This window comes from Tiliqua scincoides, chromosome 14 (assembly GCF_035046505.1).
Source record: "Tiliqua scincoides isolate rTilSci1 chromosome 14, rTilSci1.hap2, whole genome shotgun sequence".
Taxonomy (NCBI): domain Eukaryota; kingdom Metazoa; phylum Chordata; class Lepidosauria; order Squamata; family Scincidae; genus Tiliqua; species Tiliqua scincoides.
In genome coordinates, this window is record NC_089834.1 from 13461090 (window position 1) to 13488099 (window position 27010).

The following is a 27010-nucleotide window of genomic DNA, read 5'->3' on the forward strand; positions in this document are numbered from 1 at the left end:
AACAATCAGGAGACAAAAAATGGCACAAACGGGTAATACTTGCATAAAATGCATTTTCAGGAAACATTTCACCCAAAATCCCTATTTTTGAACAATATTCAAGGCAGCCCCGATTGTTAGAGCTCCTCAAGAGTTTCATCGCACAGAATATCATTTCCCAGGGACCTTGGCCACGACAGTCAATCAACTTTAAGCTGGTTGCCAAGATTCCACACGTTCATCCTGTGCAGTGGCACAAACCCTTGGCGCAAAAAGAGCAGCAGGCCACCGCGCATGTGGGAACAGCAATAACCAAAAAAGACCATTTCGACCACAGAGACGGGGAAGGCTCATTTTTTACTCACTCCGCTTACCTTGGGGGGATCAAACAGTTCCAGGAGGTGCTCTTCGCTGTCTGGAGGCCCTGCTTTCCGTAGCACTAGCCGGCACCTCTGCCAGCGCGTCCCGTTGTCCAAGGCGGCCTCTGTCACCATCCAGTATTTCAGGCTGCCCTCCTTCCGCACTTCACAGGCTTGGTCTCGCGAAAGGGCCCAAGGCAGGATCTTCCGGGCAAGACCAGGCTTCCACAAGGAGTCCGGCATCTCCCCTTCGCCAGAGACAGGTTCTGAGGATCTCCTGCGGAAAAAGTTGCGCCAACTTCTCCGCAGCCGGTCCAGGGAAAAATGCCTCCGCACAGCCAGTGAGGAAGCAGTTCCTGTAAGTTCCTCAGAGCTCCACGACTTGGGGAGGCCCTGGGTACGGCCGCCCTCAGACCCTCTGTCAGCCTGGTCAGCCAACTCCACCTCAGCCTTGGTCACAACCGTCCCTGGAGAGCCATCTGCTGGCTTTTGGCCCGTCTCCCTGTAGTCCCGGACCCTGCTGAAGGGCAGGACACGGTAGTGGGTCATGGTGAAACTCTCCTTCACCTCGTGGCGGAAGTACTGCTGGAAGAGGTCGGCAAACTGGAGGGAGAAGTTCTCAGCCGCCAAGATTTCATGCTGGGGGTTCTCGGTGACAAAAAGAAGGTATTTCCGGGCCAGATCCTTGGCGGTGGTGCTGGCATGCTGCTCACAGAACTCCTTCCAGACGCTCGGGTGCGCGGAATTGCCTGACGGCACAGTGTGTCCATTCATTTCAGTAACGGGAAATATTTGGGCGTCCTACAAAACACAAAAGGGGAGGATGCATGGCGTGAGAGACTGGCAGAGTAACAGAAGGGAAAAGCAAGGAAGGTGAAGGACAAATGGCATGGTGTTTGGGCCTGCCAATCAAGGAGCATGCAGCAGAGGAATGACCACACCACATGATGCAATCAGGCATGGCTGTGTGACATCATCATCGAGAATGCATGACGTCGATTACTTCAATGTTAACGACAGCATTAGACATTAGGCCATTAGAAAAGCATTAGACAGTAAGCCAGAAATCTGCAGGCCTTCTGCATTCTGTTCCCAGGCATCTACCTGGAGAGAACCAATTTCCCCCTCTTTATGGCAAACTATAACGACTCATTCTGGAATTTAAATACAGATTCTGACCACAGGTTTATGGATATAGTGCAGAGAAAATTCCACCAATTGGTACCTCCCCAGCAGAAGGTATTCTCAGCTCTCCAACCCCTCCCCCCCTCAAACAGCCACCCACACCGCTTGAACCTTTCCAGGACAAATTCTCTGGAGGGGAGGGATTCTATCACATGCTTCCCAAACCTCACAAATGGGTGCAAAGGCAGAACTACCCACAGACCGGGCTCTGCAAAGGCATGGAACTGAACGGTCACTTATGCTCCCTGGTGCTAAATTCCCCCAGCGCCAAGACCGGGAGCCTGCTCCCTCCTGCAAGCTTGTTTTTATCGTGGCACTGCAAGCGTGTCAAACAGGAAGCCCGGTCTCTGCTTGAGCCGGTCTGCGGCACTTGCCCTCTCTCTGAAAACACACTCAGGCCCGTGAGCCTGCGACAAAAAAGCTAATTGAAAGCTTTACTTCTTTGAGAACACTTTCAAAATGAGGGCTCTTCCAAAAAAAAAAAAAAAACACCACCACAAAAAAAAAAATCAAAGACTTCAGAAAAGCCAGCTGTGCATCCAGTATGGAAAGAACCCAACAAGTTTTGCTATCAACACACACGGGCGTCAAAACGTTGGATAGAAAGCTGACATTTGGCACATCAGCAGCTCCAAACCCACTAGAGAAATCTGAAAGAATCAAAAAAGCAGCCTGACATTTCCCCCCACGCTTTCTCTCGAAACTTAGGAAACGAAGCTTGCCCCATAACACCAGCCAGCGCACTCTGCACAAAAGGGACAGGATGTGGGCCTGTGGGAATTTCTTCTCAACACATTCAAAGCAGCCTCAGGTTGGGGGAAGGGGGATCTTTGCTGCGCCTACATTTGCAGAGCGTTAACTGTACTGACTAATTTGAGAGAGACAGATGGACAGGCAGAGAGACAGATACTCACCGCTGGCTGCTCAAAGCCTGCAAGTCCCCTCCTCTCCTCCAGCTGTGAAACAACTGCAATGTCATGGAATATTCTAGTGCCTGAGGGGGAAGGGGCATTCGTACAATGTTGAAGATCCGTGCGGTGGGTAAGAGAAGGGCTCCAGTTCGGCGCCTGGGACTGGGAGAGTGGTGTGCTCTTGAAAGCCGAGGGGTGGAATGGTGTGTGGGAACAGAACCAGAGAAAAGGGAACTCAAGCGGGGAGGGGAGAGAGTTGACAGCAAACTGGGAAGTGTGAACCTGCCGGGAGACCCAAGCAGGAAGGTTGCCTGGGGCGGGGAGGACAAGCAGAGGCAGCCAGGGGATGGGAGGGAGGGCCTGAGGACAAGTGAGTCTGCAGGTTGCCGGTGAGCGAGATTGCAAAACAGCATCAGATACCTGACAGAGAAGTGGGAGAAGAGGGCACCTGACAATGTGGGAGCTCTGTTGGGAGCTGGAGCCAACCACCATCCCACCCCCCTGCAAGCTGACAGAGTTTGGAAAACAAATGGAAGTGAAAATCCTGCACGTCGCAGGCCTGCTCTGGAGCAAGAAGCCAGCCAGCCTGTGAACGTGCTTCGCAGTGGCCGTCAGCGCCACTTGCCCCCGAGCGGGCCCCCAGCCTCCTGGGTCTATCAGCGCCACCAGCCTGCGGATGACTCAGCACCCTTCGCTTCCTTCCACACGCCATTCTCATGCTTCACCTCAGGCATGTTTCAATGGCCACCGTGAACTTGGCTGCAGAGTGGAAGAGCTACACAGTGAGGTCCGCCCCCTACATTTAAAGAGGAGCCCTCTCCCAGTGTCACAACTGCTCCCCCCCCAGCCATTTCTCACTTCCAGAAGAAACAGACCTTTAAACTTGCTTCTAAGGACTAAAGACACTCAACCACCTGGACCTTCCAACGTTGGGGTTAAGGGTGTCGTTAACACATCCTTGTCTTCTGCACGTGTGCCCAGAAACACAGGGCATGTTTTCTTCCTGAACACAACACATGTCCATTCACACACCATGAACACAGAAGAGACCTGCAGGCAGGACCGGTTCGAAGGTGGCCCCTATCTAGTCCAGCAGCCACCTCTGGGAAGCCCCCAGGCAAAAGGGCCGTAGACTCACCTGCTGGTGCTCTCCAGACACGGGTGCTCAGGACCACACTGCCCCAAACCGGGAGGTCCCATCCAGCTACCTGAGTGTATCTAAAAATCAATACTGTCCGAAAGAGCACAGCTCGCGACGGAGCTCCCTTCTGTCAAAGGCGCCGTCAGTCTTCCAAGTTACGCAACAGCAGCAAGTCCCTTTTCAGAAACGGGCTTCCCTCGCTGCAGAAAGGCAGGAAAAGGAAGCAGACACATTCCGTTTTAGACCCTACGGTACCTTGGCAGTAACAGCCTGGCTGGCAAAACTGGGAGGCTAGTCCATTCGGAAAGGCCAGCCTGAGATGCAACAAGGTGTCTGCTAGCATGTCCACGTCCCCAGCTGCGGACTGGAAAGGCCAGCGGCAACGTGCACCAGCGGCAGCTGCTCACACCAAAATAGCACTGCTTGGAGAGTCCCCCCAACTCCCCTCTTTTTCCCTTTTGACACACAAAGACTTTTTGTAGCTCGTACTATAGGAGGAAGTCCACTCCCGAGCGTTTTGAGAGCCGACTGCACAAGCAGAGGAGAATCGGTCAGCGGCAGGCAGAGCGGCAAATTTTGTGCCTCTGAAGAGCTCTGCGGCAGCTGTGAAGTCGCCAAGACCTGGTGCGCACAGAGCACCGCCACAGCACACTGAATCACTGCACGCGGCCTGCAGCCAGAGGGGCAGGAGACCCAACAGGGTCACAGGTGCCAAGGTGGCATCAACCACACCATAACCAGCTTTCAGAAACAAGGAGGGCAGGGCAGGAGAAAGCTGAACAGATAGGAGGGAGGAGGTGGAGAACAAGAGGCAGAAGTGGCACCAAGGGGTACAGCCAAATCTCCACTGGGCGCTACATCCGACGCTAGGCCAGCTCGCAATCCGTGGTCCGCGATGGGCGTCCAAACCGGGACATCAAATCATGGTTTGAAGCTGGTCTGCAAACTGCAGCCTGCGCTAGCTGTGGCTTGCCATTATCCAGACGCTACAAACCACTGAGAAACAGTTATGACTTTCCCATTACTCTGCATGAACTGAGACTGCACACCCCACCCTCTCGTGTGGCTGCATTCTGTGGGGAGCAATCAGGGCTGTTCTACACGAGCTGTCGCGCCTGGAATTGCTTGTCCACTCACTTTTTACAGAGCGATCCGACAACACTGCCCCCCCCCACGCTACCCAAGCTGCATTCGCCCATTTTTCCCCAGACAGGGTTTTGTGACAGCTTTGGCCCACCGCTAAAGTGCCATCTCTCCGGCACGAACAGGCAAAGCACCGTTGATTTGCTTGGTGGGAAATCTGCAAAACCGTAGGACACTCTGGAATTACCCTGGGGAGGAGGGAAAGCAGGCAGGAACGGGAAGTACTTGGAACAGCAGCAGAGAAGCACGTCCAGCATGGACACTGGCCCTTTCGGAGGGGTCACCTCACATCTGCTCACTGGAAGAACACGGACTACAGTAGTCCCCTAGTATCCCTGGCTGATAGGTTCCAAGACCTACCACGGGCGCCTGAAGTTGGGGCTAGTAGTGAACCCTACATACAAGTCATTTTTTGTTTACATACATACCTATGATAAAGTTATTTTCACAACACCCTTGTGATAACGCTGCAACAAATGTAGTCAGCAAGAACGCCAGAAGCTAAGTGGGTGCGAGGAAAGTGGGCCAGTGTGGGCCAGTTATGAGCGTGATGGGGCAGTTCAGTTTTCACCGTGTTACTCCAAGTGGTGCACAATTTAAAATTTCTGGAATTTTTCATTTAATATTTTGGGACCACCATAAGCCACAGACACTGATATCAATCACAGGCCTTCAGGAAGTCCACAAGCAGAGTGTGAGGACAATCCCGCCCCCCCCACCAGCACAAGGTATTCAGAGGGAGACTGTCCCTGCAACTGGAAGCTCCATTTGGCTCTTCCTCCTCCAGGGATCTCTCCGATTTCCTTTTTAAGCCCACCTGTGTTCGTGACTGTCCACCACATACTGTGGCACCAGACATGGCAGTGTCTTAAGTCCTGAGCAAGATTCCTTGCTCCTTTGACCCGTTCCTGATTCTTTGAGACTTTGTTCGGAAAAGGAGGAGCAGTCACTCTGCGGCCAAGTGTGCAGCAGGTCCCTGGCTCAACCTCTGGCACCACGAAGTGGGGGAGGACAAGACCCTGGAGGGCTGCAAACCAAATTGAACTAGGGATGAGCCAGAGGGCTGACTCATGATCACGTGTCCTCATCACAGAGGGATGGGGTTCCCTCCTAACGCCAGCTGCGTGTCCCAACCTCTTCCCTCCTTTCCTTGACGGTTAATCCTTGCCTCAGGTGGCAGCAGTTGCTAAAGAGCCCCCCTCCTCCACATACAGCACATGGATGCTCCACTCCCTTGCTCTGGAAACAAACTACTGCATAACTGGCACACACAGAGCAAGCAGCATTCTGAAGCAGGACCTCTCGGTAGCTGTGTACCCCAATCCTCCAAGAACCAAAACTCCGCCCCCCCCAAGCCCTCTTCTCATCCATTCATGAATTATTCTTCATTTAGGCACAGGATGCGAAGTCAGGGAAGCTCTACGTTCAAATCCACCCCCAAATGAGAAGCAAGGCAATCCCATACACTATATGTGTATTTCTTTTTTAAACAAATGGGTGGGCTGATCCAGGCTGGTAGCAGCCTGGTAGCACCAAGCTGGTGAGGGGGTTAACCACTCTGCTGGCATAAAACTGCCCACCCACCAGTCCCATGGGCACCTGCTGTCACTTCCTTCCCAGGGCACCTTTCTGCCCTCCAAGGCACCCCCAAGGCAGCCAAGACTGCAGAATGGATGGCAGCAAATGCATTTCTTCCTTTGGGGAGAGGAGAACGAGGTGCAGCGAAGGCTTCATGGAAAAGGAGGTTTTGAACAGGCAGAAAAATGGGAGAGAGCACCACACGTGTCCTGGGAGAGAGATTTGGGCAGAGAAGGCACAGCCAGGGTGGAGCTGACTCAGGGAGCCAAGACTGCCAGAGCTGGAAGAGCAAAGAGGCGGGCAGGGGCAGAACGGGAAATAAAGGCAAGAAAATGGGGGCTGCCGACTCCCCTCCCCCACATTCCCCTTTCCTTCCACTGAGCAACACATTTTGTCCAAACTTTCCACCAGCTGCAAAAAATCAAGAAAACCAAAGAAAGAGGCTGCTGACTGCCATTCCGCTAAGGAGGATCCAATGTTTTGGGGTGTCGCTCTCCCACAGGGAGATGCAGCCCCTGCACTCCTGAGCAAAGGAAGGTGCCTCCTGCGCAATCAGGTCCTGGGTCCACCCAGCTCAGTGCTGCAAACAGTGACTGATGGTGGCTCTCTGAGAGTCAAGCCCAGCCTCAGCGCCCACCACCCTCACAGCTGGAGACACTGCAGCTGAGCCCAGGGCCTTCTGCAGGCAAAGCAGTGCTCCGCCACTGGACAGGGGTCCCCTCTCCTGGCCCCTGGACAAAGCAGGGCCCTCAAGAACCAGAGGAGACACCTGGGAGGGGGCCCAGGCGCAAAGGATCACAAGGGCCCTTGTGCATTCAGCTCTCCTGCACTTGTCGGCAGGCTGGGCACCCAGCAGCTCACAGAAGAGGAGATTTCAGCCAGCGGAGGGGAGGGGAGAAGCGGAACCGGTCCAGCCTCTCTCCACAAGGCCCAGGTAGGAGAGCAGGGACCCCCACCCACCTCCTTCCGAAACTCTCTGCGGCCCTTCCTTCCACAGGCACCATCGCTGGGCCTGAAAAGACTTGGGGTGAAGTCGGAGAAAGTACATACAACTCAAGCGACTGGCAGATCAAAGCACTTTCTCCTTCCAGAGACAGGAGCTGTGCCTGCTCTGGCTGGGCAGTCCTGGCCAGGAACAAGAGCTTGGCTTAGGTTCGGATCAAGTTTCTAGTCCTTGTGAGGAGGAGAGGCTGCTGCCCTGGCGAAGGGCAAAGGGGACCTGAAAGGCCGCCCAGGACCAGAGTGGGGGGGCTGTGCTGACTTGCTGGGAGGGGCGACCCCCTTCCCCCCCCTTCCACAACTCAACGAGCGGCCACGCTCAACAGGTGAGGCTGGTCCGTCGGGCGGAGGGGGCGGGCGGGCGGGCAGGCAGCCACCCGACAGGTGCGGCTCCCTCTCGACGCGTCCCCGCCGGAGCCCTTCCCGAGCGCCCCCCCCGTGCCGGCTCCGTCCCGGGAGAGGCGCGCCGGGCGCAGGGCGGGACGCGGGGCTCACCTGCTGCTGCGCGAGAAGCCTGCGCCGGCGCGGCCGCGGCCCGGCATGGTGCGCCCCGCCGCCCGGAGCGGGGAGGCTGCCGCGCCGGCGCCCCGTCCAGCCGCCGGCAGGGAGCGCGGCCACCTCCGTGGGCGCCGCCGAAGGAGGTCCCGGAGGGGAGGCGGAGGAGCCCGGCCGGCCGCCGCCGCGCGCAAAACTTCTGCGCTGCGGGCGGGGAAGGAGGCGGAGGGAGCGCTGCGCTGCGCACCAGCAACAGGCGCTCCTCGACAGCAGAGGCGGGGAAGGAGCCCCCGGCGGGGCGGGGCGGGGCGTCGAGTCGAGCAAGCCCTGGCCGGGGGCGGGCCGGGGGCGGCGGGGTCCGGGCCTCGAGGGCCGGGCCGGGGGCTCTCTGAAGCCGGGGCAGGGCCTGCTCGTCCGCAGCCAGCCGTGCGGAATGGTTGGGAAGGACTGCCTGGAAGTGGAAGCTGCGAGCCCCCCCCCCGGTTGTCAGGGGGCTGCAGGTCAGGAGGGGCACCATCATGGCCTTCCCGGGCCCGGGTGGCAGCCAGAACGAGGGCTTCCCGTGCGGCCAGCGCCCCCTGCAGCGCAAGGACGCCCTGGGCAGCCAGCCGGGCCTGGGGCTTCCCATGTGGACTGGGAACCAGTGCCCAGTCCGCTGTGCGCTGCTTCCATCCGCCTACACAGGCCTGCTGCCTCTTCGTTCTTCAAACCACCACCGAGGAGAAGTCTCCAGGCTTCCCCAATGAAGCGCCTGGACCACAAGCAAGCCGCCGGAAGCGCTCTGATGGTGCAGGGCCCAAGCCCAGCCAACTTCCCAGTGCTGGTGCAAGGAGACCAACCTTCCCTTCCTGGTGGAGTTCTTCCACCAGAGAGTGCCGCACACACCCCATTGGCGCCGCTGCACCAGGGCTTGAAGGCTGGATTGCGGGGGGAGCAGACACCACTGAAATCAAGGCACTCAGATTTGCTGAAGGCTTCCCCGCTGCCCGCCCCAGCATTTTATTTTCATGACACTGGTGGGAAAGATCTTTGTTTTCCGGGGAGCGCAGCCCCTCCCGCAGTTCATGGGATCGGCGGTTCTCCCAGAACAGACAGAACGCTCCAGCCCAGTGCCCTCCCCTGAGTGGCGTTTGCAGGATCAGGAGAGATCATTGGAGGTGGTCTTGAACTCTCATCTGATTCTCACTGGGACATTACTTGCTGGGTTCACTGGGGTGTGCGAGGCAAGGGTGCAAACCCCTCGTGGCACCTGGCTCTGGGATTATCTGGAGTTTGGGGTTTCAGGGTCAAAGCCCAGGCCTGATGCCTCCACGCTCTGTGCCCTGGTCGTCAATGACAGGGACGAGATTATTCCTCCCCCCCCTAACTATTGCTCTCTAAGGCAAACCCAACAGTCAAAATGGGCCTGGCCTGCACCCCCAGCCCAGTGTGGGGAGATAAGAGGTGAGAAGCCGCCATTGTGCAGTTGGCAGAGGCAGCTAAGCAGAGCCCGCCCAGTGCAGCTTGGCCTAAAAATAACCCGGAGTTGCAAGGAGACAGCTGCCTTTGTGGCCTGCAGATGACACCAGGCTCAGATGCCTGGATGTTTCACCACTGCAAAACAAGGGAGGTTCAACAGCAGCAGGAAGAAGGGCTGCTGATGAAGCTGTTTTGTGCTAAGTCCACAGGGTGGACAGTCGTCCTCTGACTGGCTGCTGTCTGAGATCTCTGCCAGCTGAGCTCCTTCTGGCCAGAGATGGCTTTTGCAAGCAAAGAAGGTGCTCTACCACTAAGGTACGATGAGCCCCCCACCCACCCAAAAAATGCTCAATATGGTGTGGCCCAGTCCAGCAGTGTCTGAACATACCGTTTACTGCTCTGCTCTTCCTTGAGCGATGGGACTTCCATGACGGGTCTAGACTTCGAAGCATTCCTTCAAGACCACTGAAGTGCTTTGAGGTGGACCCCTTCGGAATAAGAAATTCACATGAGTAGCAAACCTTATTCAGAGTGAGAATCAAGGTTTAGGTTGTGGAGTCACAAGTGAGCGAAACAAGTAATGCTGAGGAGCCACCTAGTGGCCAATTTCATGATTGCCCTTGGTGGATGAAAGCAATTCTGTTTCACCCAGAAGTTTGTGCAGGCAAAACATAAGAACAGCCCCACTGGATCAGGCCACAGGCCCATCTAGTCCAGCTTCCTGTATCTCACAGCGACCCACCAAATGCCCCAGGGAGCAGACCAGTAACAAGAGACCTCATCCTGGTGCCCTCCCTTGCGTCTGGCATTCTGACATAGCCCATTTCTAAAATCAGGAGGTTGCACATACACATCATGGCTTGTACCCCGTAATGGATTTTTCCTCCAGAAACTTGTCCAATCCCCTTTCAAAGGCATCCAGGCCAGATGCCGTCACCACATCCTGTGGCATCGATCACACCCCGTCCTGCTACAGTGACACACACCCCTATGCAGCCCCTCCCCTTCCCATCTTCCCATCAAACATTGTGGCTCTGAAGCAGCGACTGAGCCTTTAAAATCCCATATGGACTACGGCAGCTGCTCCAGGGGCACAACGTTTGTCAGGAAAACAGCACAGAGCAGGAAAGGGAAGTCCCCTCTGCATTGCGGCCCCAGCCCAGGCAGTGGCTTTACACAGATGCTACCCAGTAGAAGAAAGACACCCCCCCTGCATTGTCACATGGGAAAGACAACATGTGGTTTGGGTCCAGGTCCTCTCAGAATCTCCTTACAACTCTTCTCTCTCCCCTTCGGAAACTTGCCCTCAGGCATCGCAGCACGGCCTCTGACAACCCCCTGGCTGCAGCTCCAAAGGGGGTTGCCTCAGGTGTCTGGAGGGGTTCATACCTTGGGGTTAAAGAACCAGTCAATGTGGGGTTGAATTAACACATGATGTGATGGACATTGCACCAGCTGGCTTCAGCAGCTTGGTCCCCTCTGCCCTGTCTTCTCGCCCCATGTTCTCCTAAAGGGGGTTTGGCATCAGCCCCTTTGGCATTCCAGGGGGCACTGAGCATGCTCAGCCCTTGCCAGGATGGCTGTGGGCTGGAAGAACCCTTCCCTCTTTCTTTTTCTTTACTCATTTGTGTAAAGAAATCTGTGTGCTGAGGATTCCCCTCCCCATGCCTGTAGAAGTCACTCCTTTGGGGCTGGAGGGCTGCTAATTTGGGGGCCAGGCTGGTTGGGAAAGCCCAGAGGGCTGGCTGTGGTGGTTACTTATTCCCAAATTATGCAGCTGCAGAAATGGAACTTGAATGAATATATGTATGAATGAGTGAGTAAGTGAATGAACATGTTGCACAATCGTGTGACACACAAATGACTACACAGCCTCTCTCCGGATGCTGTGGCATCCTAGAGCATCTGCAGGACGGAGGCGTAATAGTTTTGTCCCAGTTGCATAAACTGAAAGTTGTCGAGTGTTTTCCCAGAGCCAGATTACAAGTGATACGTGACAAATAAGAACATCCTGACCTTTTCAGCCTGCAATCCTATATACACTTTCCCAGCAGTAAGTTCCATTGAACTCAGTAAAACTTACTTCTAAGTAGACCCTCAAAGGCTTGTACCACAAAAAAAGGAACTTCTGGCTCTGTTTGTGACTCGGATTGTGGCCTGATCCCTCTGACTGATTCAATGGGCCTTATTCCTTAGCAACCAGAAAGAATCCCCCCAGCTACCAGAGCAATGCTAGGTGCCATTCAACATGCTGCCCTTTGACCTTTAGAGCCCTAAATTGGAGAGGGGGCTGTATTGTTGGTCAAAGGAAACTATTGCAATTGTTCTAGTAGGAAAATAATAGGATTTCCCCCTTGATTTCCTCTTCCTTTTTTCCAGTCTCTTTGCTCTGCCAGATTTTTGACATTATTCCATGGTACGCAATTATATGACATCACCAGGCCCCACTTCCTGAACTGCAGGCTTGGGGGGGTCTCTAAAGGCAACCTGGCTTCTGGGGAATAAAAATGGCAACCACCAGCTGGTAACTGCTGGAGAACAGCATTGATGTTGCAGGTTTAGACATCCCCATTTCAGCCCTGCTCTCTGAAAATGGCTTCCCATGCATATATACCCAGGCATGCACACATACATCTGTCCTGTATGAATGAATGAATGAATAAACCTTTATTAGGCATAGATAGAGAAATCATAAAAGCAAACATAATTAGTCCTAATCCCGTTTGTGAAAAACGGAGTTAAGATACTAAATTACTAATGAAACATTTACAGTTCAACATAAAATATCAACATTTTTGACAAATTACATTAAGAAGGCTTAGAAATTGCCAAAAGTAAAAATTTAGCAACTCCCTCTAGCACATCTGGTGAGCAGTCATTTAGGAGACACTTCAGTTTTGCCTCAACCGGAAGCCCATTCATTTTGCCGAGAAGTGGAGTCATGTAAGTGTGGCGGGATCTAGTGTGCCGAGGACAATAAAAAAGAATGTGTATGATTGATTCAACATTTCCCAAATTACAAGGGCAGAGGCGTTCTTTATATGGTATTTGCCTATAGCTGCCTTCTGTGACCTTGGATGGAAACACATTGAATCTTGCCAAAGAGATTGCATGACGTTCAGAAGGGTTGATCAAAATACTCAGATAAGGAGCCGTTTGCCCATACTTTAGCGGAATAGAGAAATTAAGAGGGGAGTAAATTCTAGAAGCAAGTTCAAAGAGGTTTTGTGCCTCAATGTCTAGCATTGGAGTTTATCAAAGGTTAAAGCAAAGAATACTAGACATCTGTCCTGTATACTGTATATATTTTCTCTACAAACGATTGTTGCACTAGGAGGGGATAAAGAAATGGTTCAATACTGTTCCTTCCATGTACAGTAGCAGACTGGATCACTGGGGAGGCCGATTTCTTATTCCTGACTTCTTCCTTCTTATTAGGCTGGAAAGGTCAGGACTAGGAGACAGAGGCTTACAACAGCCCAGCGATGTAGTCCAGAGAGGTCATGCGCTCAAACAGTGGCCACGAATGCCTCTTGTGAAAGGGAATCCCATGCAGTGATTCTGCATTAGTAATTAACATTGTAATTAATTACTTGTCTGTGCCAAACCTCCTGCCAGTCAATGTAACCAGGCAAATCTAGTGTGACTTACACCTTGTCAAACCTTTCAGCCACTTTAGCTGCTAGTTACTGGATGAGACATGAGGGATGCAAACATCATCACGCTGTACAAGAACAAAGGCGACAGGGGTGACTGCAATAACTACCGTGGCATCTCTCTCCTTAGCGTTGTAGGAAAGTTGTTTGCCCGAGTTGCACTAAAGAGGCTCCAGGTACTTGCAGAGAGCGTTTATCCAGAATCACAGTGCGGATTCCGAGCCAACAGGTCCATCACTGATATGGTATTCTCCCTTAGACAACTGCAGGAGAAATGCAGGGAACAGCAACAGCCACTCTTTATAGCCTTCATAGATCTCACGAAGGCCTTCGACCTGGTCAGCAGGGATGGCCTCTTCAAGATTCTCCTCAAGATTGGATGTCCACCCAGGCTCCTGAGCATCATCAGATCCTTTCACAAGGACATGAAGGGCACTGTTGTCTTCGATGGCTCCACATCAGACCCCTTTGACATCCAAAGCAGAGTGAAGCAGGGCTGTGTTCTTGCACCAGCCTTGTTTGGGATTTTCTTCGCTGTTCTGCTGAAGCATGCCTTTGGAACCGCAATAGAAGGCATCTATCTCCGGACCAGATCAGACGGAAAGCTCTTCAACCTCTCCAGACTGAGAGCAAAGTCCAAAGTCCAGCTGAAATGTCTGCGTGACTTCCTCTTTGCCGACGATGCAGCTGTCACTACCCACTCTGCCAAATATCTCCAGCAGCTCATGGATCGTTTTAGCAAGGCCTGCCAAGATTTTGGACTGACGATCAGCCTGAAGAAAACACAGGTCATGGTTCAGGATGTGGACTCACCTCCCTGCATTACAATCTCTGCGCATGAACTGGAGGTTGTCCATGACTTTGTGTACCTTGGCTCAATGATCTCTGACACTCTTTCTCTCGATACCGAACTAAACAAACGCATCGGTAAAGCAGCTACCACGTTTTCCAGACTCACAAAGAGAGTCTGGTACAACAAGAAGCTGACGGAACATACCAAGATCCAGGTCTACAGAGCTTGCGTCCTGAGTACACTTCTGTACTGCAGCGAGTCATGGACTCTTCGCTCACAACAGGAGAGCAAACTGAACGCTTTCCACGTGCGCTGCCTCCGACGCATTCTCGGCATCACCTGGCAGGACAAAGTTCCAAACAACACAGTCCTGGAACGTGCTGGAATCCCTAGCATGTATGCACTGCTGAAACAGAGACATCTGCGTTGGCTCGGTCATGTTGTGAGAATGGATGATGGCCGGATCCCAAAGGATCTCCTCTATGGAGAACTCGTGCAAGGAAAGCGCCCTAAAGGTAGACCACAGCTGCGATACAAGGACATCTGCAAGAGGGATCTGAATGCCTTAGGGATGGACCTCAACAAGTGGGAAACTCTGGCCTGTGAGCGGCCCGCTTGGAGGCAGGCTGTGCAGCATGGCCTTTCCCAGTTTGAAGAAACACTTGGCCAACAGACTGAGGCAAAGAAGGAAGGCCCACAGCCAGGGAGACAGACCAGGGACAGACTGCACTTGCTCCCAGTGTAGAAGGGATTGTCACTCCCGAATCGGCCTTTTCAGCCACACTAGACGCTGTCCCAGAACCACCTTTCAGAGCGCGATACCAGAGTCTTTCGAGACTGAAGGTTGCCAACAACAACTGGATGAGGTTTTTTGCCAGTTCCATTTTGTGAGTACATCTTAAGTCGTGAAAGGCATTCCTTCCTTCCTTTATACGTATCTAAGAACAGAGATATATGGAGGTGCCAGATTCCTTGCCTCCTTTATGTGGCTGTTTTTTCTAGAGCAGTGGTTCCCAAACTGTGGGTAGGGACAGGACCCACTGGTGGGTCACACCCTGATTTTTGGTGGGATTCAGAAATGCCAATGAGCCTGCCAGTGTGCAAGCAGGGAGATAAGTGTGTGAGGGTCATTTTCTGGCTATTACTTATAAACGAATGAATGAGCTATTTCTTTGTCCATCGGTGGGTCCCAGCAGAGCTTCGTTTCAACCAGTGAGCCCCAGTGCTGGAGGTTTGGGCACCCCGGCCTAGAGGGCCAGCTCCTGGGGGTCCTCCCGTTGGGCTGCCAGGCGGGGCGGGGTGAGAGCGACCGCCTTCTCGCCCTTCAGGCTCAGCCTCGCTCCGCCCCCGGGGGGGCTGCAGCGTCGCCAGGGCTGCGCCCCCCGCCCGGCCGCGCGCACAAGCGCCCCGGCAGCAGGCAGGCAGGCAGGCAGGCGCCCGAGCCCGGCCCCGGAAGGCGCCTGGCCGGCCTGGAGCGAGCCTCCTGCGGGCTCCGCGGCTCCCCTGCCCGGGAGGAGAGGCGGAGCCGGGCGGGCGGAGGCGGCGGCAGGAGGGAGCCGGACAAAGGGCGCAGGAGGACGCGCCGGGCAGGGAGGCAGCGCGGCAGCCAGGTGAGCGGGGCCCCTGGAGGGAGGGCTGGGCTGGGCTGGGACCAGCGGCGATGGGGCGCTGCGGGCACCAGAAGCACCCCCGGCCGAGCCTCGCCAGCAGTGCCTGCGGAAGCGGGGCGGGCACGGGCCGGGAGCCAGCAGGGCGGGCTGGGTGACGGACGGCCCAAACCGATGCCTGTCTACTCCGAAGTCCGTCCCATTGTGCTCAGCGGGGCTTACTCCCAGGAAAGTGGGGCTCGGATGGCAGCCTGGGAGGCCAAGCCCATCCCTGTCTCCTCGGAAGTCAGGCCCATCAGAGGCAGTGGGGCTTCACCCAGGAAAGTGGGGCTCGGGTGGCAGCCTCATTCGCAGGGAGATCCTGTGCTCCGAAGGAAGCCCAGCCCGCTGCCAGGTAGGTGTGGACAGCGCGGCAGCTCCAGCCAGGCTGGATGTGCCTGGAACAGGCATGTGCTGCCCTGCCCTCCTCTCCTGCTGGAGCAGCCCAAAGCAGCAAACCTCAGCAGCAGTTTTTAAGGTAGTCTGAATCAGGGGTGCCCAAACCCCGGCCCAGGGGCCACTTGTGGCCCTCGGGGGCTCCCAATCCGGCCCTCAGGGAGCTCCCAGTCTCCAGTGAGCCTCTGGCCCTCCGAAGACTTGCTGGAGCCCACGCTGACCCGATGCAACTGCTCTCAGCATGAGGATGACTGTTCGACTGCTCTCCTGAGCTGTGGGACGAGGGCTCCCTCCACTACTTGCTGTTTCATGTCTGTGATGCAGCAGAGGCAGCAAAGGAAAGGCCGACCTTGCTTTGCGCAAGGTCTTTTATAGGCCTTGAGCTACTGCAAGACCTTCATTCATTCATATAGGTTCAATCTCTTATGTTTATGTAAATTTATTCAGATTTTAAATGTAAGTTAATTCATTTTTCCCCCCGGCCCCCAACACAGTGTCAGAGAGATGATGTGGCCCTCCTGCCAAAATGTTTGGACACCACTGGTCTAAATAACCATCCAGGGAGAAGGAACAGAAAATAATAGGTTGGATTAAAAAAACAAAAAACTTCTGGAACAAAACAAGTTTTAAAATGGCACCAGAAACCAGCACCCAGGCAAGGCTGGCCAGTGACCTGCTGGCACCAGTGGCTGGCCAGATACAGCCCCTGCCCTTCACCTGGCCAGGTGCCACACCTGGATTTTAAAAGGAAGGGGGAAACAAAGAGGAAAAAGCAGCCTGGAGAACTGGGGGTCTCTCTAGCCCACCCCTCTCCTTCATACTTCCTCTTCCACTCCGTCAAACGGGGTGCTGCTGTGCTGCAGATGGGCCGCAGGTGTGCCACAGTCATTGGGGGATGGGAGCCTCCCACCAGCAGTGCGGTGTGCCCTGTGAAAAAACCAGTGGTGTGCCCTGGAAATTTGAGTGCCTTGTCAGTGTACCAGGAGATGAAAAAGGTTGGAAACTGCCGGTCTTCCTTTTCCAATGCAGAGAGGAGGAGGAGGAGCAGCGGAGGTGAGTGGGTGGATGGAGTTGGGCCTCCCTTGCCAATCTCTGCCTGAGGCGACTACCTCAATCAGCCTTGTGGGTGAGCCAGCCATATGCATGCACATAAAGATGACGACTTATAGAAATTCAGCATTTCTAAAATGCCAGCACTGCAGATTCAGGCCTTCATTCCAGTCCTGAACAGTTCATATTTATTTGCCTAAAGCCCCAGGGGAAGTCCCCTTTCATTCAAGCCATCATTTACATTTGTGGCCAGAATGGATTTTTAAAGTGCCTGAACACGTGCGAGGAGGAGGGGAGCTATGCTGGAGTTTCTCTGCCATGGGAAACAGGTTTGAGGGCTCAGCTCCTAGTTGGATGAAAATGACTGTGACGCCCCTTTGGTCGGTCTTCACTCCACACCAGAATTTCCGGTCCCAAAATGAAGCAGGAGTAGGTAAGCAAAATTAGAACTTAGCTTGGAATACAGGGCAGAGGGGCCTAAAGATGATCAGTGCAGAGGAAGGGGCCTGTCCTTAGTTTGGCTGAGGGTCAAAGGGTTTAGTGATGCTGAGTCACCGGGGCGGGTGGGCTGGTGACAGCCTTCTTGCCCATGCATTCCTGAAACAAGCCATAACTGTGGTTAGGAGGACCAAGAGAAATCATGTAACACAAACATGCCTGTTCCATTGCCATGAAAGATACAAGGTAAGGGATACCGTTTTGCATACATGCAGATTGGGAATGCCGTGCTGTAGATCAGGCGTGTCCAAAGTTTTTGGCTGGAGGGCCACATCATCTCTCTGACACTGCGTCGGGGGCCGTGAAAGAAAAGAATTAATTTACATTTAAAATTTGAATAAATTTGCATAAGTTTACATAAATGAATATATTAAAGATGAACTTATATGAATGAATGAAGGTCTTGCAATAGCTCAAGGCCTATAAAAGGCCTTGCACAAAGCAAGGCTGGCCTTTCCTTTGCTGCCTCTGCTGCATCACAGACATGAAACAGCAAGCAGTGGAGGGAGCCCTCATCCCACAGCTCACGCGAGAGGTCAAACAGTCGCCCTCACGCTGAGAGCAGTTGCGTTGGGCCATTGCGGGCTTCAACAAGTCTCCAGAGGGCCAGAGGCTCATTGGAGACTGGGGGCTCCCTGAGGGCCGCATTGAGAAGCCTTGAGGGCTGCATGTGGCCCCAGGGCCGGGGTTTGGGCACCCCTGCTGTAGATCATGTGGACTACTTTGACTGCAATCCTAGACACACATACCTGGGAGTAAGTCCCATTAAGATCAGTGGGGCTTGTTTTGGACTAGACATGGACAGGGCCACATGTTGAACAGAGCAGAATAAATAAAGAGTGGAACCTCACTGATGCAGCCCTAATGAATCTGACCACAATTTGAACAGAACATTTTTTTCCTGTTTCTCGCTTTTTCCTAAATGACTAAGCATTTCTTTTCGTTCTCCTCCTCCCTTCCTCCAAGAAAATATGCGCTGTCTTTTTGGGAAACTTGTCTACTGTCGTTTATCTCCTAAAGCCTAGGAACAAAACCACCTGATACCGGTCCATTTTGCCCAGAATTCTTAACACTTACTGGCAAATACGGTTTCAGCCCTGCTACCTACGCTTGAAAACAGATGTGGCATTAGTTGCACAGCTGCTTTTGGGGTCTCATGTGAACAAATAGTTGCTCTCTGCTTTTCCATATTTTCCTGTGTGATCTGCCCTGCCATGCGACTGAACACACCATCAAGGCCTTGCCTCTCCAGTCGTCATCGCATTCCTCTGTATGAATTTCAGTATTCACTGTGAGTAAATATTAATTTACCTGATAGGTGATTGTCAGTCCTGCTCTACAAATGGAGAGTCAGCAGAGAATGCTGCTGAATGGACATCTTTCATCTGGTGGCAAGAAAGCAAACAACTGAATTATGAACCTTCCCAGAAGCTGCTCAAGCCACTTATTTCCCAGAATTACCTAGCGATGCCAGGGATTGAACCACTGACTTTCTATGTGGAAAGCAGGTGGTACCCAGGGAGCTATGGTTCCGTCTCAGAATCCCTGCTGTTCCTTGCAAACTCGGCAGTGGAATTGCCCCCTAAACTTCCAAAGAACAGTTTTCCTGGAAGACAGACTGAAAAGCACCACAAGTTTAACTAGAAGTCAGCTGGGAAGTTTGAGAGTTGACATAGTCTTTATTTGGCTGTGGGAAAGGGTCTAAGTGGTTCTGCTTTTCGTTTTGAAGCAAGTCAGTGTAGGTGTGTCAATGCAGGACATATCTTTGTCCCCAAGCATTAGTAAACAAGGAAACATCCCTTAAAACAGTGGTTCCTAAATCTTTTAGCACTGGAACCCACTTTTTAAAATGATACTCTTATCAAGACACACTTAGCTTTACAAGACTTTAAAAAAAGGTGATCTAGAAAGAAATATTTTTATTTATTTACAAATACTATGGTATTTATTTGAAAAAACAAAACAAAAACTTGAACCATTTCTTGTAATGAGGCAGCCCCAATGAATAACTTCGAGGCTTGAGGGGCGAATGATGTGACCCAGCCTTCACCTGCTCCCACTAGCTGTCATTGACAGACTTGGGCAAAAAAGCACACCAGAAAAAAGGGTGCTCGATCATTCATGCACAAGCTTGCAGGAGCTCAGCTCTTTGCAGGGCAGTTAGCAGCTGCTTGCCTCAGGGTTGGAGGCAATTAGTTATCTGAACTTTCCCTCACCCATGTTTTCATTGAAGGCTTTGTGGAACCCACCAGAAATCGGGTCATGTCCCACCAAGTGCATCCCAACCCACAGTTTGAGAAATGCTGCCTTAAAACAACCAAGTGGGTGACCAGACATCTTGCAGAGCCCTTAAAACGGCCTCCCTCTTTCCCTAAAACAAATGACTTAGGAGAATGAGTGGCAAGGTGCTGGAATGAGTGACAAGCGGCAGGAAGAGGGAGAGCAGCTGTATGAGTTACTCAGCACGCTGTGGGCTGGCTGGCCTGCATGGCTGGATTAGCAAACCTCTCCACCCCCACTGGGGTTTTTGTTTTTTTTCCCTCTAGAGTAAAAAAAGTGGTTGAGCTGTTGCTGTGAGACTAGATGAAGTGTGGGCTTTGTGAGTGAGCCCAACCCTTTGCTTCTCCTTCCTTGATCCTGTGAACAACAGTCACAGCCAGTTCCATTTTTCCCCACGTCACCGAACGATCACCGTCCTCAAGAGCTGCAGCATCTAAAAATACTTCCCTGGCATATTCTCTCACGCTGACTCACACCTCCTGTGAGTGCCCCCTCTGAGAAGTGTGGCTGCAGGCCAGGCTGTGGCTCCCTGGTTGACCCTCAGCGGGACCCACAAGCGCAGGCGGAGCTTTCCTGTGCCATGACAGTTCTGCATTCATGTGCACCTGCCCTGGGAGACTGCGTGGAACTGCTCCCTTGAATGTTTTCATATGTCTTTGCAATGGCAGTCCCGCTTCTGGCTTCAGCGCTAAAGCAGCTTCCAACATGTTAAACAGCAGCTCAATCGGCACGTCCTGTCGCTTTCTCTCATTCCTCTGAATTCCTCCTGGAAGGCTGCTGTCCGGGCAGCCTGCGGCCCATTCTCTCAGCCCTCATTATTTCATTACTTTAAGTATTAGCTTCTACTTTGCCCTGCAACATACAGCTGTTTCCAGAGCAGTTTACACTGCAAACAGGAGATAAAATCCACAGCAGATAAAACAATTCAAGATGGTTTTAAAGGTCTGGGGAGATTAAAAGGACTCTCCGTGCCTGCTGCCAAAAGGACACCAGTTCCCAGGTGAGACTCCCCAGGGTGGAAATTCGGTACGTGGAGCATGATGACTGAAGAAGTCCTTGGTGTAGTCTCCAGCTACTCCATTTCAGAGGGAACGTTCCTTTTATCCAAGCTCAGATGGGTCTCTCCTTCGAGACACTGGAGAGAACTCGTAACTTAAGAGTGAACCATCCACTGACCATCCTGGGTGGTTAACCAATAATTTTGTACTAGGGCATTTGTGTCCTGGATGATTGTGTCCCAATCAAATGCATCTGGTCATTGGCATCTCTGGCCATTCACGTCCGGTTTGCTTGCGTCCTGGTTATTTGCTTGCCACTATAACTGGGCAGCAAACCCCATGTTATATATGTATGCTAAGCCTCTTATCCCAACCCTAACCCCACCTTTGTGTTTTAAAAATAAAAACATACAACTAATATACATATATTGGGACACAGATGTCCAGGACACAAAAAGAATGGACGTAAGTGTCCGGGGATGCCAATGACTTGGACACATGTGGCTGTCCAATTTACCTAACCAAGGAATCCGCAGCTATCATCACGATATAATGATGATTTAAAAAAGAATTAGACAAGTTCATTGAGGTTGGTAGCTAGCATAGCTCAATGCAATCTCTGTCCAGAGGTAGTAGAACCCTGAATGACAGCTGCTAGGAGACCATCATCAGGAGACTATCCACATCCTGCCCTACCTGTGTAGGCTTCCTGCAAGCACCTGGCTGGTCACTATTGGAGATGGGGCAACCTTGGTGTGATCTAGCAAGGCTCTTCTTTACATATAAACTAACTTTGGTGTATCAAATCAAGGTGGCGCTAACAGTCCAATTTCCAACAATGGCCCAGCCACCTGCTTTTGAAAGCTGGCAAGGTGGATGTGAAGCCACTGTCCTCTTGGAATTCCCTGGTGCTGTTATGTTGGTGCAGAAGAAAAGCAGAGTATCCTGCAGATTGGATGCCGGCCACAAATGTCCATTTTCCCTGCACTGGATTTCACCCTGTCTTCCCACGCAAAAGTCCAAGCCCTTTCCATGGCCTAGATTTAATTGGCATGGCTTCCTCCATCTCCCACGCGTTGGCATTTCAAATCCTGAGCAGGGCATAACCAAATACTGTACACCTGGATTGCTGCCAACTTCTGAAAGTCTTAAAGGAAGAGGCTAAGACTCTTCCCTGATTGTGCTTTCTTAGTTTTGTTGTGGGCATGATAAATACTCTGGCTGTTTTCCTATTTGTACATTTGGGTTAAACTTCTTCTCTATGAATTTAGTGTTAGCTATGGTGCCTTCAAAGGAGAGATACCTCCTGCAGTGAGCAATTCAGTTGGCCTCTTCACTATTTTATTGTACTGTTGGACTTCAAAGGTGAACAACAGATTGAAGTCTTACTGTGCTCTTGTTTTCAAAAGGTTTAATCTAGGCATATCCTCCAAAGCTTTCTGATAAAGGAGCTGATCACTAGAAATTAAGGAACTCAGTCAAACCAGACCAGCCAGATAGCTCATATCTCAGCTTTTGCAAGACTTTAGATCTGTTTAGCAGACCAGGCTTATGAAAGTGGTAGGCTGCAAAACATGGCAGTGTCTGCAGGAGAGCTGAGTTATGGAGTTTTAATTTTTTGTGCACCAATCTTGTCAGCTCCGGGCCTATATAATTTATGTGACAATAAATTTTTTAGGGAACACCTTTAAAAAAAAGGCAATGCTGGGGTATCATTTATTCAAGTGGCAGCAAAATTAGTCTGGAAATCAATGTCTCCAAGTCTTAGCCGACTTGGAAGAAGTGACAGGTTTGAATTTAGTAGGTGCCACCATGCTGGTGTCCTAGAAGGGCTCAAAATGGCAGCTGCCCCTGTCGTATACAAAGGGGGGGGGGTTTGGGTGCTTAGGGTTCTTTTCGAACCCTAAGCCCTCAAGGTCCCTTGCCCAGTAGTACTGCCACTACCCTGTACGTGCCAGTGCCTCAGTCCAGGGACACTGAGACCCTCTAGGCTTAATGCTATCCCTTGCAGGCACTGAGCTCTTTTTAATCAAAGTCTCAGTCCTCAAGTTACTAGACCTTAATGGGTACTTTTTATTTTATTTTATTTTAGAGATTTTAGTTTCTCTACATCAGGTTACATAAGGCAGCAAATGCTAGAGGCATAAACATCTAGGAAATATATCAGCAATAAAATAACAAAGCTAGCTGGCTATCTCTATTAATCCCTCTCTCTCACCTGGGTCAGTTACTCTTGTAGCTCTCTTAGCTCCAGGCTACCTGTGAGGCCAGGTGCCCATGGTGGACAGTGGAGCTCACAGTGTGCAGGATGTTGTGCCCAAAAACTCTGCCCAAGAAGAAGTGGACACACCCCTTGGGGCACTCATTAGTATACCTCTTATGCTAATAGTGCTGAGGTAACTTCATACCTATTTAGACTGTCCCATCAGAAACTTTTGAGGACAGAACCTTCTCGGAGTGGGTCTGGTTGCCAGCCCTCCAAGTTCTTACCCCTCCCATCTGGAGATCTACAGCTGCATTCCATTTCGCTTGATCAGTCGCCTACTGAGATGTTAAACATTCCAAGGGGTTGTAATTCTTGTTGTCTGTCCTTTCTGGCCAGCAAAGGAAATCTTTTGTTTATTTACTCACATTCCTGCAGCTGGGAACTGCTAGCAACTTCTCAGTTACACTGTCTTAGTTTGGTTCAGGCTTCACATGCCAACCTAGGCCTAACATGTACTTATTCATGACAGCCCCCTGCACAGGGGCCCCGGGCAATTCATCGTCACTGATTGCCTGTCCTTCACTAAGGCTTTGGGGACTCACATTTCTTTTTCATTTCAAGGTGTGGGCAAAAATGAAGCTGAATGAGAGGAGTCTGGCCTTCTACGCAACCTGTGACTCCCCTGCTGACAACACTGGCTTCCTCTACAAGAAGGGGGAACGGAATACGGCCTACCACCGGCGCTGGTTCGTCCTGAAGGGCAACATGCTTTTCTACTTCGAGGACCGAGAGAGCCGCGAACCAGTAGGAGTCATCATTCTGGAGGGCTGCACAGTGGAGCTGTGCGAGGCCACGGAAGAGTTTGCCTTTGCAATTAAGTTTGGGTGCGCCAAGTCCCGTACTTACATCTTGGCGGCTGAGAGCCAGGCTGCCATGGAAGCTTGGGTGAAATCTCTGTCGCGAGCCAACTTTGGATACTTGCGGCTGGTGGTGAAAGAACTGGAGAAGCAGCTGGAAGAGATGCAGAGGAATCTTGCCGGCTACCACCGTGTCCAGAGGAGGTTGCCAATTTACCGAAGAAACAAAACTGCTCCAACTTTGAACCTGGCAACGTCGGGCCTGGATTTGTCTCCGGAGAAGCTGACGATCCCCACCAGCATCCCAGTGAAAGAAAATGGCTGTGCTTTGTGGAATAATCCTGAAGGCTCAGTCAGCCTGCCAAGCGGGTGCCCCCAGGCTGATCCATGGAGCACGAGGACTTCAGCGGGCAGCAGCTATGAGGGTGGTCTCAAGCTGCCCCCTGTGCCCCCACGGAGAAGGGCCTCGTCAGGCAACTCGTGCAGCGCTGGGGGCTCTGATCTTGATGGTCCGGTACACCCAGGTGCCACTTGCTTTTCCAGACTCCATGACTGGTACGGCAGGGAGATTCTTGAGCTGCGAAGGGCATGGCTAAAGGGGAAGGAGGATGGCAGCCTATGAGTTAACTCTTTGGTTGTGGTGCTGTACCTCAGTGACAGAGCCCTGATTGCTGTTCGCACCGCCAGGCATGGCTGAGAACAGATCTCCTGCCTGAATCCTGGAGAGCCACTGCTGGTCAGTACAAGCAGTGAACTAGATGAGCCACGGGCTGACTCAGAAGAAGACTGCACCCTTGGAAACGCTGAGCTGGGTCTGGCGCACTGGAGCCGAGAGTCTGGTCAAGCACAAAACTAGTCATCGGCTGCTGTGACAGACCTTCCACTGCTGGAAAAACCTGGCTTCTCAGTCAGGTTTACTTTGTCAAGAGCAAGATCCAGCTGATGCCGGCTTGGAGCTCCCCATTACTTTTGGGAATTGGGTCAGCACTCTTCACTAACCTTAGTCCTACACCTCCTCGATTCCCATCACCTAAAAAAACCTGCCCTGAATGATGATAGTGGACCTTTTGCTGGTTTGGAGGACCTGGTTTCTTAAAAACACGCACAGCACCATCCAGGCCAGACAAAATCTAGCCCTGTGGCAACTCAGCACCTCACTCACCTGTGTGGGATGCATCCACATTTCTTGCATTGATCCTGCCCATGCTGGCAGCAGATTCAATGACTGAGCAAGCAGTTTTCTGGCTTCTGGCAATCACAGAAACATACTGTAGTTGGGGACACTGTGCAATCTTATGTCCCCTGGGAGTAAAAAACAAACACCTTCTCTGTTAGTAACATTTTTCTCACCCAAAATGCCGTGCCTTTTTCCAACGCTTTGAATGGAAAACAGTCACTTCCCAAGGCCCATCTTGGCTCTGAAATGGCAGTGAGATTAATCTGAAAAAGGCAACAGTCTTTTTGCTGGTCATGGTCTGGAAGTCTCCACAGCACAATACCCACTAAAAGGGGCTCATTGAGAGAACTCTCAGCCTTATTGGTTCTTATGGTTGCAGCTCATTCAGACTGTTGTGTGGGTACGAACAGAGCACAGAGAGTGAGAACTTGGTAAGGTGAGCCCTGGCTAAGTGTCAGGAATTACAGGCAGTCTTGACTGTGAGTGGAGTAAGTTCAGTTTGGTTTCATATTGTTTCCAGTGGCAAAAGTGAATGCACACATGTACTGAGTCTTAGCTGAATGGTCTGCAGTGATGCAGGATTTAATGCCATTAACTCCAATTCCAGAGGTTGAGTCAAATGTCCCCACCAGATGACTGAACAGGAAAACATTGCAGAAATTAATGTTTTTCTCTCTCTCGCAACACAGAGCCAACATAGGTAACATGCGGGCACAGGCCTGCAGTTAAAATATTAGGGGCTAGTAGCTTGAATTTTTAAAAAATGTTGCAAGGCTGCTAAAGATTGGACTTTATTCTCAGAGTGTTATCAAGCAGCACAGGGGGCTTCAGGCACTTGGGAGGAACTTTGCTATTTCCCCTGCTCCGGCAGGACACCACACACCTTGACTTTGACATAGGTAGAGATGGGCTTCATTGGCTGAGTAATGAGGGAAAAGACACTCTGCACATGCTCCAAGGTATCACTGTCCGTTATACACTATTTTTCCCTCTCCCATAATACTAGACCTTGAAGGGACAACCAACTAAATTATCACAGACTGTCTTAGAGCATTAAAGAAAGTATGTAAATGCTTGAAATAAATAAAACCGATGGGCAATGGGCTAGGAAAAAGAAAGAACTTACTTGCACAACACAGAACTCGTTTGTGGCACTTGCTGGCACCAGCTATGGTGATAGTGGCTGGCTCAGCGGGCTTTCAAAGGAGATTAGAGATATGAAGGTTTTCTAAAATAAGGCCCCTTGCTGACTGTGGGGAAGGGGGTGGTGATAAGTGGGTATGATCAGAGCTGGAGAGGAAGGGCTGCAAGACCAAGACAAACCGCCCCACTCTTTCCTCTTCCTCACACACTACTGTTTCTTCATCCAGAGTGTGACATGTAGACCAGCCCAATGAGCCCACGGCAGACATGAAATGCAACACCAAGGACTTCTCAGTTTTCAGGGACTCCTGGGCATTATTTTGCTTTCCAAAAATTGGCTAGCTCCTGCATTTATATTTATCGTATTGCTGGATTTCTTAAGCTCAAATCTTAAAGGTGCCTGGGGGTGGGTGGGTGAACTGTGTTTAGTGCATGTGTGAGAATGACATTGAGAGAAGGGGGAGTAAAGCAACTCTGAAACATTCGTAAGGAAAATACAAATAGGGATGTGCCAGCAACACCACCTGTTGAACTGTTTTTCCCACTTGACTGTCCTTCCACAGGTCATGTTGCAGTCAGGTTTATTGGAGGCTTGTGCAAAGAGGATGTCCTAAAACAGCTTTGAGTGGTGGGGATTCTACTGTCTCTCAATTTCTGCTAATAGTATTTGGCCACCAAAGACTGTACAAATAGAGGTGAGCTTGTACATGCAGACACACACGACCTCATCCTCTCTCATCAAGGGGATGGCTGAGGAGGCCTCTTTTGAAAGCCTCCAAATGCATTTTTCTTGTCTTGACTTGCCACATTTCAAAAGGGCATGTAAACAGTGCCATGTACAATGCAATCCTTAGTGCCCTTTCTCCCCTCTCTTAATCTGACCCTGTGTCCAGCCAACCCCCTCCCACGGTGGTTTTCAAACTGAGTTCCACAGAACCACTATCAACAGCCTTGAGGCAGAAATTATCATCCACTGAGAAGCTTGGTTGCTCATCACCGATGGGTGTCCTCTGCAGTCTTTTGTTCTGGGCAAATGCTGGGTGGGTCCTAGGTCACAGGGTA

The 27010-nt window shown here is 51.8% G+C and overlaps 2 protein-coding genes across 7 annotated transcripts in view; one reads left to right on the plus strand and one right to left on the minus strand.

The window, feature by feature from the left end:
- SH2B3 (SH2B adaptor protein 3) overlaps positions 1 to 9739 on the minus strand; it is a 40627-nt gene extending 30888 nt beyond the window's left edge. For 2 of the 5 annotated variants that reach the window (XM_066610017.1, XM_066610013.1), the window contains exons 1-2: positions 7791 to 7872; positions 354 to 1139 (exon numbers count right to left, since the gene is read on the minus strand). In XM_066610017.1, coding sequence (XP_066466114.1) covers positions 354 to 1112 — 759 coding nt within the window. In that variant the 5' untranslated portion in view covers positions 1113 to 1139; positions 7791 to 7872. Of the gene's footprint in view, positions 1 to 353; positions 1140 to 2437; positions 2516 to 3572; positions 3741 to 7790; positions 7873 to 9636 lie in introns of those variants that run through there. The other 3 variants (XM_066610015.1, XM_066610016.1, XM_066610014.1) reach the window with 3 other exon arrangements.
- Positions 9740 to 15108: 5369 nt separating this feature from the next.
- Positions 15109 to 25153, plus strand: PHETA1 (PH domain containing endocytic trafficking adaptor 1). Of its 2 annotated transcripts, none has more exons than XM_066610060.1 (2): positions 15109 to 15307; positions 23393 to 25153. In XM_066610060.1, exon 2 carries the CDS (start codon positions 23405 to 23407, stop codon positions 24248 to 24250), a length of 846 nt encoding a protein of 281 aa, XP_066466157.1. In that variant the 5' UTR covers positions 15109 to 15307; positions 23393 to 23404; the 3' UTR covers positions 24251 to 25153. The 2 variants fall into 2 exon arrangements, with proteins under 2 accessions (XP_066466157.1, XP_066466158.1); XM_066610061.1 differs by lacking the exon at positions 15109 to 15307 and adding an exon at positions 15642 to 15698.
- The last annotated feature ends 1857 nt before the right edge of the window (positions 25154 to 27010 follow it).

What these genes read in the sequence shown, in the direction of transcription:
- PHETA1 (XM_066610060.1), top strand. Translation starts at nt 23,405, where the DNA reads ATGAAGCTGAATGAGAGGAGTCTGGCCTTCTACGCAACCTGTGACTCC.